Raw genomic sequence first — 20718 nt, 5'->3', positions numbered from 1 at the left:
CTAAAACAAAGAATTGTGCGTGTTATGCATGTTTTGTGATTGTGTGTGTTTGTATGTGTCTGTGTGTGATTATATATGTGTGTGTTTGTATATGTTTGTATGTGTTTGTATATGTCTGTGTTCCTGACAACTTAAACTTAAAATCCCTATTTACCCCTTTTCCTGTGATAGTGTGTGTTTGTGTGTATGGATAAAGTACCGTGTCATAAATACTACCCTTGTGCGTGTTACATAAGACTACTTTAGTGCGTCAAGAATCACTTCTTTACCTTTCCTTGTATGTGAATGTATGGTTTGTGTGAAAGTCTGTGTTTCAACGTTTCTTTTTTTTTTTCTTCTTTCCTATAAATGCAAGTACTAGATGGGTATGTGATGTGATGTGTGTTTAGATATTAATCAAAATGTGGGTAATGGATGTTTCGGTTTGGGTTGGATGGGATATGTTGTGCGTTGAATTTGAAGGTACGTGCTGGGATGTCGAAGCCAGTTTTAACATTACCATTTGCGTTAGAGACAATAAACACTTTTGGACCATTAAATACCATTCTCATGGTAAATATATGGACCAATTTAACATGATTTCCAATTGATACATACCCCCTCCTGAATGTTAACATATGGCTTGTTGTTAGATCCCGTAAGAGCCCCAATACAACTACTTATACAAAAGTTCATAACAACCTGTTCTCTTTGTTAACGAAACTCTGCACAACATTTAACCCCTCTTAGAACTTGTTTTGCTATGCTATTTTTGTTGTTGTTGTTGTTTTGTCATTGATTAATTTAACTAACCAGATAGATACGTTTCAAAATGGCCAGCTCGTCTGTGATAGATTTAATGGTGTAAGAGAGGAAACCTCCGTAGGATTAATTTGCAGGCTTAAGGGAGACAACTTTTGTATATATGTACAAAATAAAGCTTTTTCGCAGCTTGGAGAGAGAGAGAAAGAGAAAGAACGTTGCTAAGCAAAGCAAGTAGACTTCGATTCTAATTTGATATAAAACATACATATTTCAGATTTATTTGAGGGGAACAATAGCTGTAGTGATTGTTCTTGTAACGTAATCCGCGAGGGAAAACCGAAAAAGGAAGTGTAATATTTATTTAGAGAAAACCAAGGCAGCGACAAGGGTGTATAACGCAGAATTTATTTTATTACGTGTTTTGATAAAATAGTTCAACAAAGTAACTGCTGCTGCCAACGAAAACAGTCGTGTGTAAATTCAGTTTAAAAATAAAACTATGCATTATAATTATATTGTTATGGGTCAACAATATAGCATTTTAACATATTTTTTGCTCAGAGAAGCCTATACACTATGTGGTTCAGGCATATAAATGTCGGAGGGACAGGTTAACACACTGTTGATGTTTTTTAACAGACATGCTATCACTCCGACACGCTCTTTGCTCTTTCCCTCCGTACTCTCACCTGTCAGTACACAAAAGCTGCTGTCAATCATTCTGACGTCAAGCAAGTTATATCCATTGCTCCCCTACCAATCTATTGGCAGCGCACCTGCTTGTTTGCTGTGACGTTACAAAAGAGGCGGAGCTTCTACCAATGTTCACAAATTTGAATAGCTGATACGATAACAACACATGCAACGCGTGTATTACTGAGGTTATTCGAGTGTGATAGTTTTACGATCTTGGCTCTAAGTGCGTTCAGCATTGGAGGATTACATTCTTGGAATACACAGAACATTTGCAGGAATTATTTGTTTCATTCAGATTTTCAGATTTTAACAGATCTTTGTGCCACTGTTTTCATGAGATATTGTTCTGTTTGAATATTCCTCAACATTGTCTCCAGTTGTTCAACTAATTTTATTGTTAATTTATCAAGTGGTACTGGTGTATTTGGAATATATAAGATGTCTTTCGATTGAATTTTCACCGATATAGATACTTGGTAACTTGTTTGTTACTGATCATGGCTGCTTGGGCGCCGTCCCCAACCAAAGACGCTCTGCGTCAGGAGTCTCCATTTCTTGGGGTATGTGAGCTATTTTTAGTAACACTATTTATTGGCTGTTATCAGGCTAGTTTAAATTGATTTAAATTTTTATTTGAGACTGTAATACTGTATAGTAAATGTAAATTAAATCATACGTTATGCATGTACATAAATTTCACTTTAATTGACTCAGTATAATTTAGAGCTAAACTTGGTAAACCATTGTACATGTCCTTTGCGTTATGAAGTATAGCCCGTGTGTGCTTCATAAATACCATGCAATATTGAATGCCTATTTGACCACTTGTTGGTAAATTAATTATTAAATTGAAACATAAAAGTCTCAGATCAATAATGCATAAAAAATTCAAGCCTTTAAAAACATAGTATACAATTAATAATGTATATAAGTATGTATGTATGCATTAGTTCAACAATCTTAAACAGGCTTTCAGACAAAGAACCTGGTAACCAAGTTTACATTTAGTCCCCTATAGAAGTAAAAGCCGAGACTTGGATATAAAATTTGTAGCTTTAGGGTTCATTCTTTAACTGAAAATTAAGTTGAGAAATTCTCGGCTGCCATTTTTGAAATAAAACAAAACAAGGACATACCAAGAAAAGTAAAGGTAGACCTTCAACAAATGATGCACTTTTTACGCATTCTGTTGATTTGGGCATTTTAAAAAATAGAATTCTACAGCCACACAATCTAGGATAGACACTTTTCTATTTCATTAAAATATAACTAACATTTATTAACTTTTGTACATCATCCCCGTAATTAAAAATTTATAATAATTTTTATAATAATTCATCATATAATAACACTGGTCCACTGCAGGGCATTCCGAAATGAGCCAGTAGCCGAGTGTCTGAGCAAGTGACTACTTTTTGCTGCCGCGAAGCACCCATGGTGGAGCACACCAAAACTTCATGTTGATTTAAAATCTTTACTGGCTTTTTCCAGTTGTATGGAAAACCCTGCCACAGGGCTACCAGACTGCAGTATATTGTAACCAAGATGCATCGTTCTGGTGGCCCGAGTTGCTAGTAGATGCATCTTTACTGGTTGTGTCAGCGGCATTGTTGCTTTATTTTTATTGGCGTTTAATTCGTTAGCAAATACTAACATTTATTGTTGTTTTAAATTATGACAATTCTGTAAATTCTTAGTCTATACAATCATGAGGTCCACAATAATGGGTGAGACCAAAGTAATATCAAGTAAAGTTCCCATGCAGAAGAAGACTCTACATTCCTTAAATTTAGACCTGCTGTTATCTTCTATCCTTTTTACATGGCATATTTTCAGAATATAACATATAAGCACATATTGCTATGATGTTTGCAGCATGGCAGTTTATAGTGATGTCTAGCACTGGGACATTGTGCTGCAGTCGTGTAGCATCAGGTCCTACACAGTCACATATTGCTATGTTTGCAGCGTGGCAGTTTATAGTGATGTCTAGCACTGGGACATTGTGCTGCAGACATGTAGCATCATGTCCCACCCAGTCACTTATTGTACAATATCAGGACAACCAGTCATAACTAATTTTTTAATACTGAGTGCCAAGTGAGGCAGCTGCTAGTACCATTTTTATGTCTTTAGTATGACTGCCAGGGTTCAAACTCACGACCTGCTGCAACCGAGGCAGACACTAACCACTTATGCCACGGTAGCAGTGAAAGTGAACACATATTTCTCCAATACATATATCACAAAAAACTAAAAATAATACATAGAAAAGGCTGAGAAGCAGTAAATTTGGTGGGTAGATATTTGTCAATTTTTATCTATTTACAATTACGGTTTTAAAAATGAAGGCTATTGTTAATAAACCATTTCCTGTTGCACATTTCTATATGAAAATGTTAGAAGAACATGTCATGAAATGGTTCAGTACATGTGAAACTAGCAAAATTGCAAAATTTTCTATATGATTGGTAATTTTCTATGTAGTATTGGAATTAATAACCTTTTTAAATCTTACAGATTGAGTTTTAGTCTGATTAGTCTCAGACTGAATTGCAGAATCTTTTCTTAAAGTTGCAGAGATTAGAATTATGGCTTAAGTAAGGATGGGGTCTAAATAGTCGTCCTTGAATGACCATGGAAAATGTTACTTTAAGGAACAAAAGAGCAATGGATCCAATAAACTGGAAGTGCATTTACATTTGAATGAGTTCAGTTTGTCTGCTTACCATCAGTCATTGATTTTATATTTGTTTTGTTACTCTACACTATTCTTTTACGTGGTCACTATCATCTTTTGGTTAAATTTTCTGACAGGTATTTAATTTACAGTGCCATTAACAGTTAATGTTTTAGTATAGGCAAACTTCACATAATGCACATGTTACCTTAACTGTCAGTTATTTAGAGATGAAACTTGACTGTCATGGGGATTTAATGTCAAAGGAATGCAACATAATTTTCACATGATACCAAAGCAGAATCGGAATGCAACACTTTGTTCTGTGAAAAACATCTCACAAATTTGTTCCATGCTGTGATAAAAAATGAGTTTCTACATGCAAGCATTTATGTATACTTTTATAGTACATGGGGAGGAGTTGTGGTGGCCAAAAGTTTATGGTGTCAGAACCACTTGGTATTTTACTTGTGACCTCATCTCCATTCTAGCTTAGTGGGATGAAGATGGTAACAGGATGGTTACTTGTGTTGATGGGATCTGGTTGGTACACCAAACTTTCAGAAATGGGATCATTTCAGTGTACTAGTGAGTGAGCTGGATTTTATGACCCATCCAACACATTGCACCAATTGAAGTACTCTAGTTGTTTGGCTTGTTATTGATTATTAAAACACTTGTTTAAATCAATAATTTTTTATCTTTCAGAGTTTGTTTGATGGATTTAATGGCTGATGTACATGTATATGACTTTCTGTTTCTTTTTCTTTTTCACGATCTTTTGGTTGATGCTTGAAATATCTTGCTCATTTCATTTTGAGGTTGTTGTTGTGGGGTTTAACACCATTTTTCAGCACACGATAGGCTATACATGGTGGCAAGTATTAATAGCAAGCTTTCTCATCATTCTGAGGTAAAGTTTTCAAGGAAATGGTTTATTAACTCTGATCATTGTCTTCAGATCGCATACAGATGAAAATTGATAAATATCTACCCACCTAATTCACTCCTCAACCATCGTTCTATGTTCTTTTTTGCTTTCTGTTATTGCAAATACGTGTCAAGTCGGAAAACGGCTTAGACCTTAAAGCGCATCTCGCGAACTCCACAACATAGCATTGTCCCATATGTTTCTGACCTACATAATTTGCATTTTAAAGTTATATCTTTAATAAAATAATACCTTGGCTTTGCTTTCAATGATTTGTATATTTTTCTGAAAATATTTGCCTGATGATTTACGAAAACAGACAATATAATACATTGGTACATCCCAGACTTAGTAAAGTCCGCCATTATTTCCCGTTAGGCCTATTGGTTCACTTACAGTTTCAGACTAATTTTAAGATGAAATAGTGTACAAGAGGCAGTTAATATATATCCAGATCACCGATTCTGATCTTAAAACACATGTTTGTATGTTTTATCATCATAGGATATCATGCAGGAAATTGATAGTTACTACCTTACTTGGCAAAGGGTTAATGGTCAATCAGCTATCAAAACATATGCTTGTGAATGGACAAGAGTTTGTTTGTCAACGTAATTGATATCAAAACTAGGCCTAGCTACTGATGTCTTGATGAATACATTTTGCTCTAACACTTGAACTAACTGGGCTAAGGTGAGGGGCATTTAAAAAAAAGTATGGTTAGTCAATGTACCTCTTAAATAGCTCTTGTTCGTCTATCAGAGTGATACTGAATTTTGTTAATCCAAGTAAAGACTTATTCCAAACACTAAGCTAGGCATCACCCACTTTCTTACACTTAGCTACTGTCCTATCTGAACTATCAATTTTAGCAGCTTTAGCACTTTTCTGAATCTCGTTACAATCTTCGTAAGTTTGCCATTTAACCCCAAAATACTTATCCAAATTTACGAATGGCATTTTGTCTAAGTCTCAACATGTTTTGATTCAGAGGTCATGTGTACTACTTATTCCGATACATTCGGAAAAGAACACAATAACGAAAGCTAAAGTTTATTTGATGTACTTTTATAAATGACTGCATGTACATCTCTGGGTCTTTCTGACTCTGAATTCAATCACTGTAAATATATGTACATTTTCCACCTGGCCGCCAGTCAGAGCCTTTGAACTTGCTGCCCAGCTATTGCATCATGTTCTTTTAGATGTACTCTTATAATGGCAACATGTATGTACATCAAGGGGTCTTTCAGTCACTGAATTCTGTCATTATAAATATCAGCACAGCTAACTGATCGACACATTTTCGCACAAAGCAGGTGGCTAAAGCAGGACTGCCAAGTCTTTGAATTTTGCCACACACCTTTTACACGTGTACGGAGGACTCCCGCCTCAGTGATTTTCTGCATCCCGGATAAAAAAATTGGCATCCAGATACGCGTAATTAAGCGTTTCCAAGATCTCTGATGACAGTACAAGTCTGTCTTGATATTAACATTGCTGTTTGATTACACACTAAAACTGGGTTACTGTGAACTACATTGTTGGGCCAGTTCGATAATAGATTAAAAAGAGAAACTTGTGACATGTATGGATGGTATTGCTTGTGATCACAAACAACTTCATTCTTTTTAATATTCTTTTCAGCCTATGGGGGGATTGTATGGTACTGACTTGGGGCCAGGCAAGTCATGTAGTAGGTGTGGTAGTGACCAATGTCCAGGCTTTGAACTTCACTTTTGGAGGTAAGGCACATGAATCACAATGTTTTTTGCCAGGTGTCACAAAGTTTACTAGCGGCAGTTACAGTGGCTGTTAATAGGCATATTTGTAGCTACAGGTGGCTGGCATATAGCTCAGAAAAGCTGAGCTATCTATTTTGTACATCTGCATTTCTTGAAAATTGCTTCTTTTTTGCCTTTAGCATGTAATATACTTTGTAGATATCATAATATACCACAAAAGTCGGACAGAAATGTCAGAGGTTGTATTCATCTTCAACTTTCATGCTTAATTTTGCCACAGAAATACTTGAAAGTGTGTGTACTTATTTTCGATATGTGACTTTCAGGGCATTACAAATCCACTTGTCTGATGCCTGGAACAAGATCAAATTGGCTTGGGAAAGCTTAAGTTTGCAATAATCTTGCCCATGGGCAAGTCCAAAAACTTGAGAGGGGGGTTGTGTTCAGTATGCTTTATGTTCTGCAAGCTTATTCTCTGTGATCTCACCACATTTTATATATCGGCACATTTGTTTCACATTTTTATCTGCTGTATTCTTCTATTACATGAATTCCTGCTGTGTTTTTCAACTGTTGATCATTTGTTTCACACAATGCACTGTCAAAGGCTGTATAATTTCTATCTTGTAGTCAATGTCAAGGTCAGTCTTGTATTGTCTCACTCAGATATTATAATAAAAATATTTACTATTTGAGCCAGGTTCTGACAAATAGAGAATAAATATTTCTATTTGAACTTGTACATTATATTGTAATCATAATATTGTAAGCTTTTTACTTTAGCTGACTTTAAAGTCCTAAGATAGACATGGGCCCAGGGCAGCATGTGATTACCGTATTTTTTAGTACCCTGTAATTTTTCATATACAATCCAGTTATCAAAGTAATAATTATTTAAATGTATCGTAATTTTTCGTACATATCACTTTGTATTTTTCGAACAAATCCATTAAATTATCAGACATAAAATTTCAACTAAGAAGATTTACGTTTGCAAAAAAGATCGAAAATAGTGTATTGCCATTTTGTATTTACAAAATTTAATGATTAATTATTGGTGAGATAATACAATGATTGATGCATAAGCATGGGCATCCTGCAGCATAAGTCAAGGTGGTCACATGACCCCCCCCCCCCCCGAAATCAAATGAATGTTTTAAATATACATATATATTCCAACAAGTTTTATCATGCAAATGAAGCTGAAAATATGTCACAAAATTCTGTTCAAAATGCTTAGTAAATATTGGCTTTAGTTTCAGACTGCTTACTATACTAACTCTCCTGGCCGTGACTGACTGACCCCCCACCCCGCAAAAAGTCGTGCGAGTGCCCGTGTGCATAAGCTCTCTTATTGTCATTACATTATCCGCTGGTGTTTATTAATAAACGGACAAAGGGCTTTACAGATGATATCGTTAAATATTATTGTTAATTAGTTCTTTTTATGTCTGTCACTGTAACAAAACACCACATGCATTTTAAAATGAGTTCGGAAGACCTTTGATGTTTTCTTATCCAACAAAAATTACAACTCAGTACATGTTAAAGTGAAGACCACAGACCATTGGTGAACTAGTCTTATTGTTTCATTACAGTCATACAAAAATAAAATATAAAAACCTAGTCATTTTCTGTCATAAATATGAAAGTCACTGACTCCATTATATATATATATATATATATATATATATATATATATATATATATATATATATATATATATATATATAGACACACACACACAGAGATATCTTGTAAGTACTTGCTCTGTTTTGACTTGGATATAATTAACATTTTATTGCAAATCTATTCTATGATATACCCCACTATTATCTTTATTGGTGAGTTCGAATAACAAGTAATGCGTATGATCGCTTGTCCTTATAACATCTGCTGTATGGACAATGGCTTCAACAGCACATTGACAGATTTTCATTTCCCTACTGGCAGCCTCACTGATTTGACCTCTTTCAATTCTTGCACTCAATTTGGTTTCATCTGGAATAACCCAAAGCACTAAGCATGTTGAATTACCATGTAAATAACATTGCATAGTCGTGTGGATGTTGTGACAATGTACATCGTAATTAAAGCAAGAACGAATTGTTGATTTTGTGGTGTTTATTGATAATGGAATATAGTAGGGTTGTAATACATGAGGATAATCACAATTGTCAGGTAACAGTCTTTTTTTCTTCTCTTTGCAAATGCTGCAAATAAAAATGCCTGCTCCGGTGGCCTAGTGGTTAGAGCGTCCGCCTCGGAAGCAGGATGTCATGGGTTTGATTCTCTGCCACGTCATACCAAAGACTTACAAAAATGGTACTAACAGCTACCTCGTTTGGTGCTCAGCATTAAGAGGTTAGTGTTAGGGCTGGTTGGCCTGGTGTCAGGATCATGTGACTGGGTGGGACATCATGCTACATGTCTGCGGCATGATGCCCCAGTGCTAGACATCACTATAAACTGCCACACTGCAGACATCGTAGCGATGTGACTGATTTTTTTTAAAAAGCTACGTTAAAAATCATAATCACACACACACAAATAAAACCACCCTGAATAAATATGGTCTTGTACACTGACAAAATTTTGTTTCATCTCTCTCGCTCTCTCACACATACACACATACGTGTGTGCATTTGTGTGCGTTAACTAAACATGATTTCAAGTTCTTTGTTTTTATACTGCAATTTGATAATGAGATTATTGTTAATGTAAAAATACAAGCTGAACTTAATTTCTTGACAATGTGGTCTCATATAGTTCCATAGAATTTACCAATAAATAATACCAATAACTAATACATGTTCAAACCATCTTAATCATTTTGCCAACATTATACAACATAACAGCTACATAGGCTCTAAATGCAGACAAGCTTGCACACTGAGACATAATCTTCTCTCTCTCTCTCGTTCACTAATAACAGCAAAAATCTTTGAGTACTGTACTTTTATTTTTATTGTAATTAGATTCTTGAGTTGAGAGCAGAATGAGACAGAAAATACGTTTGTACCATTAGGTTTTCAAGTAGCATGTGTTTCATAGAACTTGTTCAGGTATGATCCCTTTATTTTTCCTATACGGTGAGTACCATCAAATAATAATTATTTATTTTACATGTATAATTTTCCTACACTGAAATTAATAATTATTTTTTCGTGTATGAAAAATAACATGAAATACGGTAGGCATTGAAACTTGCTAAACTAGATGCTCTCTAAAGATGGCTTGTCAAAAATAGTTTTAATGCATTAACCAATTTCAGGTCAGTTCTGTGATAAGATTTTTTGATTTTGGAAATGAAAGACATGTCTGATGATAAGCCACCTATATTTCTGTACAGGTGCTGTGTACTAAAACTCTAGCACCCGCATGTGTTTATCATAAATTGCTTACAAATAATTAAATAGATCAAAAAAGGGTTCTGAAATTATTGATAAAGTCAGCTTGTCAGTGATTGTTTTGATGCACATCACCAATTTCAAGGTGACTGTTCACAATTCATTCAGTTGTGAGTATAAATAAATCATTACAAAAGGTCAGACATTCATTACTGTTGATACAATTGATAAGGTGTGCTTACCAGCATATTTGGGCAAAAAAGGAAACTTGAAGCTTCCATAAACAAAGAAGTGGTAGAGAAATAGAATTGTTATGATATATGTAAAGCTGATTAAAATTAAGCTAACACAGTTATGTTTGTCTTGTGTATCATTGTTTAGTTTGTATTTTACTGAAACATCTTGCACTCACTGCCTTAAAGAGATAGTTATTTCCAAAACCTTTGTCTGTCGGTATCCTTTCCTCTCCATCTGTCTCTCTCTCTCTGTATTTAAATAAGTCTGCGAAATTGGTACATTTGCAAACGGATATACATGTGGCTGACTTTGATGCAGGAACTACCTATTCCAATTAAATTATATCGTTCCACGCCTTTGCTTCAGAGGATTGTTTGGTTGGACATCTATGTTAAATCTTTTCATAAAGTATGTATCGGTGTTTATCACATTGAACGTGGCATTGGTTTGAAAAAAATAAAAGTTGGCAAAGAATTTGTGTTTAATGCAACGTTATGCTATAGTTTTATTTATTGATAATTATGATAAAAAACATCCTTTTGACTCCAGTATATAAAGTACCTTAAACTTTACACATTTGTTAACAGAACCATCAGCTAGTAACATTTTGTGTTACAGAAAACCTGTTTAAAGTTTGTAGACCACTACAAAGTTTCTTAGTCATTATGGATCATATGACAGCAGTCCAGACACATGTCCAGGCAATATGTCCATTTTCAATATTGTCATGTACATAACAGCTGGACACAATATTACCATATATACTTGCTTACAAATCAAGAAAAACTGCACACAACAAAGCTCCTGATCTGACATAGATCAGGATCTGTGTTTGTTCTACTGATTACTCCTAACAAACTGCACAGACCAAAATCTGCCATCGCATAATGCACTGGCAGTTGGACTTCACTTCTAAGTGAGTTTATACAGTACCATAAACTTAAGGAAGTTCGACAAAGACTTATATTCAACAAAGAGATGTCAGACAAACTAGCCGATATATTCAACACAGACATCTTTTACAAACTGAATCCTGTCATAATAAGAGGCAAAGGAAATTCAGCAAACAAAATAAACAATGTACGGCATGCACATTGTTGTTGTTGTAGGGTTTAACGCCATTTTTCAGCACATGATAGGCTATACATGGCGGCCAGTATTAATGGTGGAGGAAGAACCTGGGAAAACCCGCGGAAAGAACCACCGACCCACGAGAAGCTACTGGCAAGCTTGCTCACATACCGACGTTGGCTGAATCCGAGACTTGAACCCACGCAGACAGAGGTGAGATGGCAGTGATCCGTAACGGAAAGCGCTTTAGACCACTCGGCCACTCGGGGCCCCCATGCACATTGTAATAGTTGGTATCTATTTAGTAAGCTGATTGGGCAGATAGTGGGAAAAGTCGGTTTCAAATCATTTTAATTAGACAGCATAATTTTGGTAATCATAAGCTGTGTATATGTTAAGACATTCAGACTCTTCCTGTTTGCTCGTAAATATCTGCCTGTACTGTTTACACATGGTTTTTGATAACTTTAATTATCATCATATGTATTGTAAAATAAATATGATGCAATTTAAGTTCTATATTTTACTTTACCTTATTTGATAAATTTTATGATGATATATTTTGGAGTAGGCTAAATTCTTCAAGGCAAATTCCTTTTTGCTGACAGCGTGCCCTGATTGGGTTCTTTGTTGTCACATATATGGTAACGATCAAGACTTTACATTAGTTCATTACAAATTTAAAATCATGCCTGGTCATTTGACTCCCATTCATACCTATAATACCACACATTTATATGTGATTGCTGGTGGTAGCTTGTATTTCATTGAAAGAGTAAACACATGTTACTCAAGTATTGCTGGGTTTTATTTATATCCTTAATTTGTCCAATCCCAAAATCCTGTGTTACAGCATACCAGTGGCATGTGCACACCACATTTTTCCTCTTTATAGATTTTTTTTATGTTAGTAGTGATCAGTTGTAAAGGTAAGAGACCATGACATAATGCTTTTTAATATCTCTGAATTAATGGGTTAAATTTCAGTCTTCACTTGCACATGCTGGGCCTTGAGAAGCAGTGATTGAATACACCTGTGTCATATATTGCATATCATATCATGTTTCAGCAGGTGAAAACCATGCTGTGTGTGACATGGAAAGATTAAGAATCTTATCAAGACATTTAACAAGAAAGAAATAAAGATAAAACAACATGCTGCAATATTATACACACACATGAAAATAAATCATTTTTGTTATTGCTTTGAAATCTGGTCAGAATGCCATTGGCAATGTTTTTATTGGATTTCTGCACGAAGAATTTCATTTTAGATCATGTACCATGACCAAAATTGCAGGTGGCATTCACTTGGGAAATGAAGAAATATAATTGCTTTGGGATGAAAAGGTCAAAAGTCAAGGTCAGATGGGGTCAGACAAACAAAATGCTTTCTTACAATTTCGATAGTTATGGTCTGACAAATTTAGGGTTAGAATCAAACATGGATTAGCTGAAAGAAAATGTTTTGCCACCTAATTTTTAATCTGGTTGCAGAATTGTTTATTTGTTTACAAATAGGCAAATGTGTCAGTGGGAATTCTTCCATTTAAAAGTTCATGCTGCAAATAATCTACATTCCCCCCCCCACCCCCCGTAACATAACTTTAAAACAGAGAATAAACTTGCTACTGACTGCTGTGTATTTTGAACCCTGAAAGTGCAGTATAGACCAAGGGTATGGAAAGTACTTGCTGGGCGGAGTTTGGAATGTAGGGTGTGGCTTCAGGGGTCCCTGATCCAGCCCTTGACTCGGAGGAAGTTGCCCATGCCTGATATAGATCCATCCTTGATGCAAGCTTCTGTGTGAAGAAAATGTTTTGGGGCAATTTTTTGAGCTACATGTGTTTAAATCATATGTTTACAATTCCGCACCTAGAGAACTAGTATTGATTAGTCCTAGATTATGTGTTTACGATTCCACATTTAAGAAACATTACCGGTAGTCCTTGGTCCGGTCCAAAAAATGACTGATATTGCATCTATAGAGCATTGATTTTATTTTCTTTTTCAGCTACAGATAGGATAAGCTTTCATGTGATTATTTTTTTACTAAAATATTACTTTTAATTATGTCCCTCGAAACCTATGTATATTGTACTTTTTTTTTTATGTTCACCCATTTCTATTTTCCAATTTTCTCCTTATAAATAGTGCAAAGGGTCTTTTAACATTTAACACTGTTATTGCTGAATTCAAAAGCATAGGAATACATGCCTTAAACAACTTTTAAATTACTAATTTTCCATCCAAGCCTAGCCCAATAAACAGTGTCCACTAATTAGTATGTGTGGTGAGACAGGTGAAATGACTACTACATGTAGGGGCTTACAAATCCTCTTACTCAGTGTGTATTCTAGGATGACATTCAAATGCAGGATTGTCACTTATATAAATCTTGTTAAAAAGAACCCCAAACAAACCAAGTGCATGTCTGTACTCTAATTTCCAATGCTTTGTAGGTTAGAGTAAAACTGAACTCTACCCATGCCCCATTTGCCATATATACCATACTTACAGATAGTAAGGGTCATTGATGTTGTTGTTGTTGTTGTTGTTGTTTTAGGGTTTAACACCATTTTTCAGCACAAGATAGGCTATACATGGCAACCAGTATAACTGGTGGAGGAAGAACCCTGGAAAACCCAGGGAAGAACCACCGACCCACGAGAAGCTACTGGCAGGCTTTCCCACGTACCCACGCTAGCCGAGCCTTGGACTTGAACCCACGCAGACAGAGGTGAGATGGCAGTGATCCGTAACGGTGAGCGCTTAAGGGTCATTGACACTAAATAAAAACAAGAGGGATGAAAGATTAACACTAAAGCAGTAATTCATCTAACTGATAAGACATAAACACCTTTCAGCCACGAAACGCAAATTACAATAACTTGCTGTTGTAATAATTGGTTAAAATTAATACATGTAGACATTAAGAGTTATGTAATAAATTATCAAAGCCAATGACACAAAAATATGAAGACTTTGAGATCTTTTACTTTTAATATTTAATATATTTTGGAAATGTTCAGCATACATTCGATAATCAAAATCTGCAGGTTTGAAAAGGGTGAAAAGACGAGGAAAAGAATAGATATATGCTACCCACTCTTGAGGTGCATGACACTACATTTAGAAAAAATTATATTTTAATTTGCTAAAAATAACTATATAATATGGAAGCGTCTGTATTTATGAAGCAAAATATGTGAAAATTCATAGACAAATAATAGCCTAAAACATTAACTTCATTTATTACCAACACAATATTAAACTCCATTAATGGTACATTAAAAAGGAATCCATATATTCAAAATCAATCAATATATGACCAATAGAAGCCTGAAACCTCCAAGTTTCTATCTGTTAAAACAAGTAAATTTTCAACATAATACATACTGGCTGCAGTATATCCCCTAGGGGTGCAAGACTGAGAGTCAAAAATCTCCTTGGTGTCAAAACTGGGGGTCAGACTGAATAAAAAACAAACGTTTGAGTAAAAAACAAACTTTGGTATCGAAACTGGGGGTCAAATAAAAATTTGGTGGTCTCTGAAGTGCAACTGAGGGTAAAGGGAAACACTGTGGCTGGTACTGGCTGGTGGTGGTGCAGTGTCAGAATTAATAATTTAGTGGATTTACATGCTGCTTGTGTTGTTGTTGTTGTGAGGTTTAACGCCATTTATCAGCACACGATAGGCTATACATGGCGGCCAGTATTAATGGTGGAGGAAGAACCCGGGAATACCCCGGAAAGAACAACCAACCCACGAGAAGCTACTGGCAAGCTTTCTCACATGCCTACATTGGCCGAATCCGAGACTTGAACCCACACAGACAGAGGTGAGATGGCAGTGATCCGTATCGGAGAGCCCTTTAGACCACTCGGCCACTCGGGGCCCCTGCTGGTTGTGATTCAGAACTATACCCATGGTATTCTTTTTGCCGATTGATTAATATTTGACTGGAAGAATTGGATAGTGGGTTAGTAGCAGACTGGTTACACTGTTCCATGTTACTGACATTAAACATTAAAAACAGTGACCAGTGTCATTCTGTGCAAACTTATATTCCCCCTAAAAAATTATTAACATGTCATTCTGTGCAAACTTATATTCCCCCTAAAAAATTATTAACATCCTGTCAAGAAATTTACTTAATTCACCCAAATTTGAATAAAACTGTTGTACTGCCGAATGAAAATTGTCTTAAGATGCTTCCATTTCATCATGCAATTCACCACAGGAAACAAATTAAATGCACCTCGGTGAGAATGTTGCCTGACTCCAAATTTGTATCTGTAGGATAAAGCACCACATTGAAGAAGAATGTTTTAAATTAATCACACATTACATGAAATGACTCATTTACATATACATGTATATCGTTGATGATTTGTGAAACTGTTCAGATTGCTATTGAAAATAATTTGCTTAAATAAACAGAATACATTGATGAGAAATGATTGCAATATACTCACCGTCACAAGTAAAGCACCCCAAATAAATTTCTTTGTGTGTAAAGTTGGATAACCTTTTTATTTACCATAACTATACTAAAACTTGCATTGTGGATTTAATAATTTCTGCAATAAATAGTCACTTTCCCAGCATTATATGCTTTGAATTGGAGTATTGAATAGTCAGACTACAGCACATTTTTATTCAGTTTTTGTCTTTTAACGTTGTTTAAGACAAAAAAACAAAGATCCTGATATGATGTAGCTTGTGCTGCAGATCAGGTCTATATTGTTTGTTCTACTGATTACAAACTGTATAGGGGCCCAGAGTGGCAGAGTGGTCTGAAGCGCTCACCATTACGGATCATTGCCATCTCACCTGTCTGGTTGGGTTCGAGTCTCGGGTTCAGCCAATGTGGATATGTGAGAAAGCTTGCCTCTAGCTTCTCATGGGTTGGTGGTTCTTTCTGGGGTTTTCCTGGGTTCTTCCTCTGTCATTTCTGCTGGCTGCCATGTATAGCCTATCTTGTGCTAAAAAATAGGTGTTAGACCCTACAGCAACAAAAACAACAAACTGTACAGACCCAGATCTGCTCATGCATTGAGTGATGGCAGATCTGGCTCTGTGCACTTGGACTCGATTTATAAGCGAGTGTATATGGTAGTGCTGGAAAACTTAATATTTATTGCAGAAATGAATAATTCCGGCCTAAGTATCTATGATCATTGTCAGCATCCACTTTTGTGAGCCTTCTGTTCATGGATTTGTATTCCTTGCTTAAGTAATGGTTACTTGATTCCCTCTAGGATTTTTTTGATGTTTTAGTCTACATTATTTCCCTCCTGTATTCTACTCAGGAATTAAATGTATAGCAATTTTTTTGGTGCGGATTTAATCTTTTCTTTTTATTTTTTATCAGTAATCAATTGGACAATGTCCTTTATTTTGTGCCCAAGCTAATCAAAATCGGTGTCAGCCAATGAATTGATCATCTTGTACATTTTTGGTATTGAGTGTACTCTGTTTATTAGGCTTGTGATGCACTTGATTCATTGTCTGATCTCACTTCAGTGATCTTTCACATTTATTTTTCTTCTATTTTTATGCACACTATTGGTGCTATAGAGCAATGTGTGCAGTCAAAATATAAACCCTGAAAGTGGATTAACATGTTTGACATAACGTGAACAAACATGTACAGCATGTGCGTTATTATCATTGTTGTCCCTTTTCCAGTAAACTAAACTGGGTTTACATTTGCCTCTTTATACAGCAGTCAACATATATGACACGCAAGTTCTTGTAGTCTCAGTTTTATTGAACAGCATATTTCTCCTTGGGGAAGAGGATCAGGTTGTTATCTCCCCTTCCCTTAATTCCAGTTAAACCTTGTCAGATATGGGGTCCTTCACCTCAGGATCCTTGGTCCTTGAAGTGTGCAGTCAAAATAGGCTATCTGACCCTGTCCCTAGGGTAGAGATGACACCGTGGCTAGGTTCCCACCTTTACCTTGCCAGTTGGCATCAGCCTGGAAAGACAGAGGTGCTAGATCAGTCAGGGATGACTGTTCTTTTTAATTCCCTCTGCAACTCATAGCATGACAGCCCCTACTGAATTATGGGCTATCAAGTTCAGAGTATGCTAGATGATGATGCCCTCTCTGTCCTAGTTGACTCCAATGAGTTTGAGGTAGAAGCAGAACTTCTGGTCCCTATATGGCCCACTCCTTCCTCTCAGTCGAAGGTGGAGGAGGAGGAGGACTAGTCCTTCGATAAGGAGATAAGGTGCTTACCCCCAGGACTTGTGCCCAAAACCATATAACACTGATTAGCAGACCACAAAATATCAATGTGCCTGAATAGTTGAGACCAATTCAATCCCTAAAGGTTTTCCCCTTCAGGTATTAAGAATGTTTAGCTTTCTTAAAGGTCGTGTTGTGACCCCATATAAAGATGGTCACATGGAATCCATCTCTTTTCAAGTCCTTAATCACCAGTTATATAAGGCAATATCTGCATGCCAGCCAGTCAAATCAGGGGAGTGGATCTGTAATTGAAATTCATACTAATTTTGACTTGGGGATAGTATTGAGTTCAAGTAATTGTCAAGATCTAATTAGGGATATATAATGGGTCTTTCTTTATCTTTACTCTCACATGACAGATTTTCAGCCTCAGGAAATTTGACCACTGCTTAAAGATGGTGTTTTTGTTGATCATGCTAATTTGTTGGTAACCTATTACTAGAAACATAATTAATTTGGACTTGTTACTACATTTATTATTGAAGGTCATGGTAGGGAGGTTGTGCACTACACGTCTCAGGGAAGAGTGTTGCTACCTTCCTACAAAGAAGGTCAAGCACCACTCCCAACACTTGAGGGATAGCATTTCAGGATGTCATGGTCCCCCCTCTCCCACCCTCCTTGATGGGAAGGATTAGCAAGGTTCTCTTCTGAGTGATGAATCAATTGAGGATGAGGTATTTTCCAATTGTCACTTAGTGGCCTCACAGTTTGGGAATAGGTTATAGAGAGAGTTTCTACCTGTACCAACCCATCCTATGTAGGATTAGGAGGATGCATACTGGGCTCATACTAGGTGTGGGGGTGTAGTGGTTGTCTAGGGGTGGGGTTCTTCTTATAGACTTTAACGAATTATGAGAAGTTCCCCTGGTCCTTATTCAGAAGGTTAATTCTGGACACTATATTATTTATTGACTAAATATATTTATGGCTACGAGCCCCCAGTCAGCAATGCCGACAGTTAAATTAAAAGAAATACAAAGATGAAATTTAAACAATAACAATTTAATAAATGAAATTTAAAAGAATTTAAAGTAATCAATGTCTCTCTTTCACCCAATGATCCCTTTGATCATCATTTGAGTTCACAGTGTGAGGAGATTTTTCCCTTCTTGAGTGCTACTCATCTAAATCTCTTCGTTCCCTTGTCTTTCTCTCCTTTCGTGATCTCCACTTCCGCTTCCTCTTCTATAATCCTTGTTCCTTGCCGTTATCTTGACTTCCGGTTCCTCTTCTAGTATCCGGAACCCTTGACGGTATCCCTTGAGGTCACCCGAAATTCACTCGGTATCTCTCGCCGTCACCCGAAATTCTCTGAACTTCTCTCGTCCCCCGAAATTCTCTGAAATTCTTTCGTCCCCCGAAAGCTTCCTGATCGAAGCTATTTCATGAATTTCCTAAATTCCGCCAATTTTTACGAATGGCTAACGGAGTGTGTGTCACTGCGACTCTTAAACACCAACTGACGAATTTCAGGCTTGTACAAGTCTTATGCCAGTTTCTCGAATCAAGTCCCACCTACAACGCATCCCGATTGGATGGCGACGGACTCTGGTCATTTGATCGAACTGTCAATCATAAAAATGTCAGTCTGTGTGTCCCCATGTACTGTCCAGCCTACCATTGTCGGCTTCCGGCTCTTTGAAGTTGTCTACGTCACGTGTTCCCATGTACAAAGATTCCCGCCAGATTTCCACTCAAGAGCTCAAACAAAGACTGGGTTACGTAAGAGGATTAGCCAACTTAGGTACTTGGAAAAACAAAGCTTACCTGGCTCCACTTACAGACTTATAAATACATGTATAATACAAGGGGGGGGGGTAAAACATCACACTAGGGAAGGGGATTTGATTCTGTACTCCACCCCACTTTCCTTCCATAATATTCCAATGAATCCATATGGGATATGTGGCCCTCCACTTCAAGGTCCTTGGTTCCTTATGCCCACATGGGCTTCCAGTCCCTGCCCCCAAGGTAGAGGTGATACTGTGGCTTTTGTCTCTTCATCTTCACTTCATGTGGCATCAGCCTGGATAGAGGCATTGCATCATCCAAGGCTGACAGGTGATCTAATCTTCCCACTGGAACCCATAACATAACAGTTCCTACTAAATTACACTGAATTATTAGCCATGGCATAGAGTTCTTCTGTGTCCCCACCTCAACAGAGAGATGTAGTGATGCTCATTCACTCTCCAATTTAGATTATTCTAGAGGATGATGATGCCATCTTAATCCTTGTTGTTTCCAGTAGGTTTGAGGTAGAAGCAGTGCTACTGGTGTGACCTATATGGACCACTTTTTCCTCTCAGTTGGATGAGGAGGAGGTGGTCTGGTCCTTTGATAATGAGGTTTATGGTGCTTACCTCCATACTTGTGCCAAAAACTATATAACAGATTTACAAACCACAAATTATCTACATGCCTGAATAGTTGAGTCCAATTCAATCCTCAACGTTTTCCATTCAAATATCGAGAATGTCTTCAGTTTTGCTTTGAAGGACATAAACCCCATATAAAGACTGTGCAAAAAATTCTTCCCTTTTAAAGTCTTTAAACACCTATTATATAAGGCAGCCAGTCTGTCCTGTACGGGGGAGTAAATCTATAATTGAAATTTAGACTATTTTTGACAAGGTATTATTGAGTACAAGTAAATATCAACATTTAATTAGGTATGTATAATGAGGTTTTCTTTATATATACTCTTATCTTACCATAGACGTTCACATGATAGATTGTCAACCTCAGAAAAGGGCACCCCAGCTTAAAGATGATGTTTCTGTAGATGATGCCAAGATTATTTTTTTTTTTTGAACCTATTAATGCAAAGATAGTTCATATTGACTTGCTTCTTCATTTTTTTTAAATCAAAGATCGGTCTTCTTAGGCAGGTGATGCAATTAATATGAGATTGAAATGACTGGCCTTTTATATCTTTATTAGGTAAAAGAGTTGGATTTTGTACATAATATTTGTATCCCTGCTCTTTCCAAGGGCA

At 36.5% G+C, this 20718-nt stretch overlaps 1 protein-coding gene across 1 annotated transcript in view; it reads left to right on the top strand.

Annotated features, from left to right (window-relative positions):
- Positions 1-1592: 1592 nt before the first annotated feature.
- Positions 1593-20718, top strand: part of LOC149802204 (prickle planar cell polarity protein 3-A-like) — a 222613-nt gene continuing 203487 nt past the window's right edge. The window contains exons 1-2 of the mRNA XM_089956617.1: positions 1593-2000; positions 6699-6796. Of these exons, the coding sequence (XP_089812743.1) occupies positions 1938-2000; positions 6699-6796 (161 nt within the window). The 5' untranslated portion in view covers positions 1593-1937. The remainder of the gene's footprint in view (positions 2001-6698; positions 6797-20718) is intronic.

The sequence above is a fragment of the Sinohyriopsis cumingii genome, chromosome 4 (genome assembly GCF_028554795.1).
Source record: "Sinohyriopsis cumingii isolate HCF-2022 chromosome 4, ASM2855479v2, whole genome shotgun sequence".
NCBI classification, from domain to species: domain Eukaryota; kingdom Metazoa; phylum Mollusca; class Bivalvia; order Unionida; family Unionidae; genus Sinohyriopsis; species Sinohyriopsis cumingii.
Note: the sequence above shows the minus strand (reverse complement) of the source record. Positions and strands in the feature narration are given on the sequence as shown.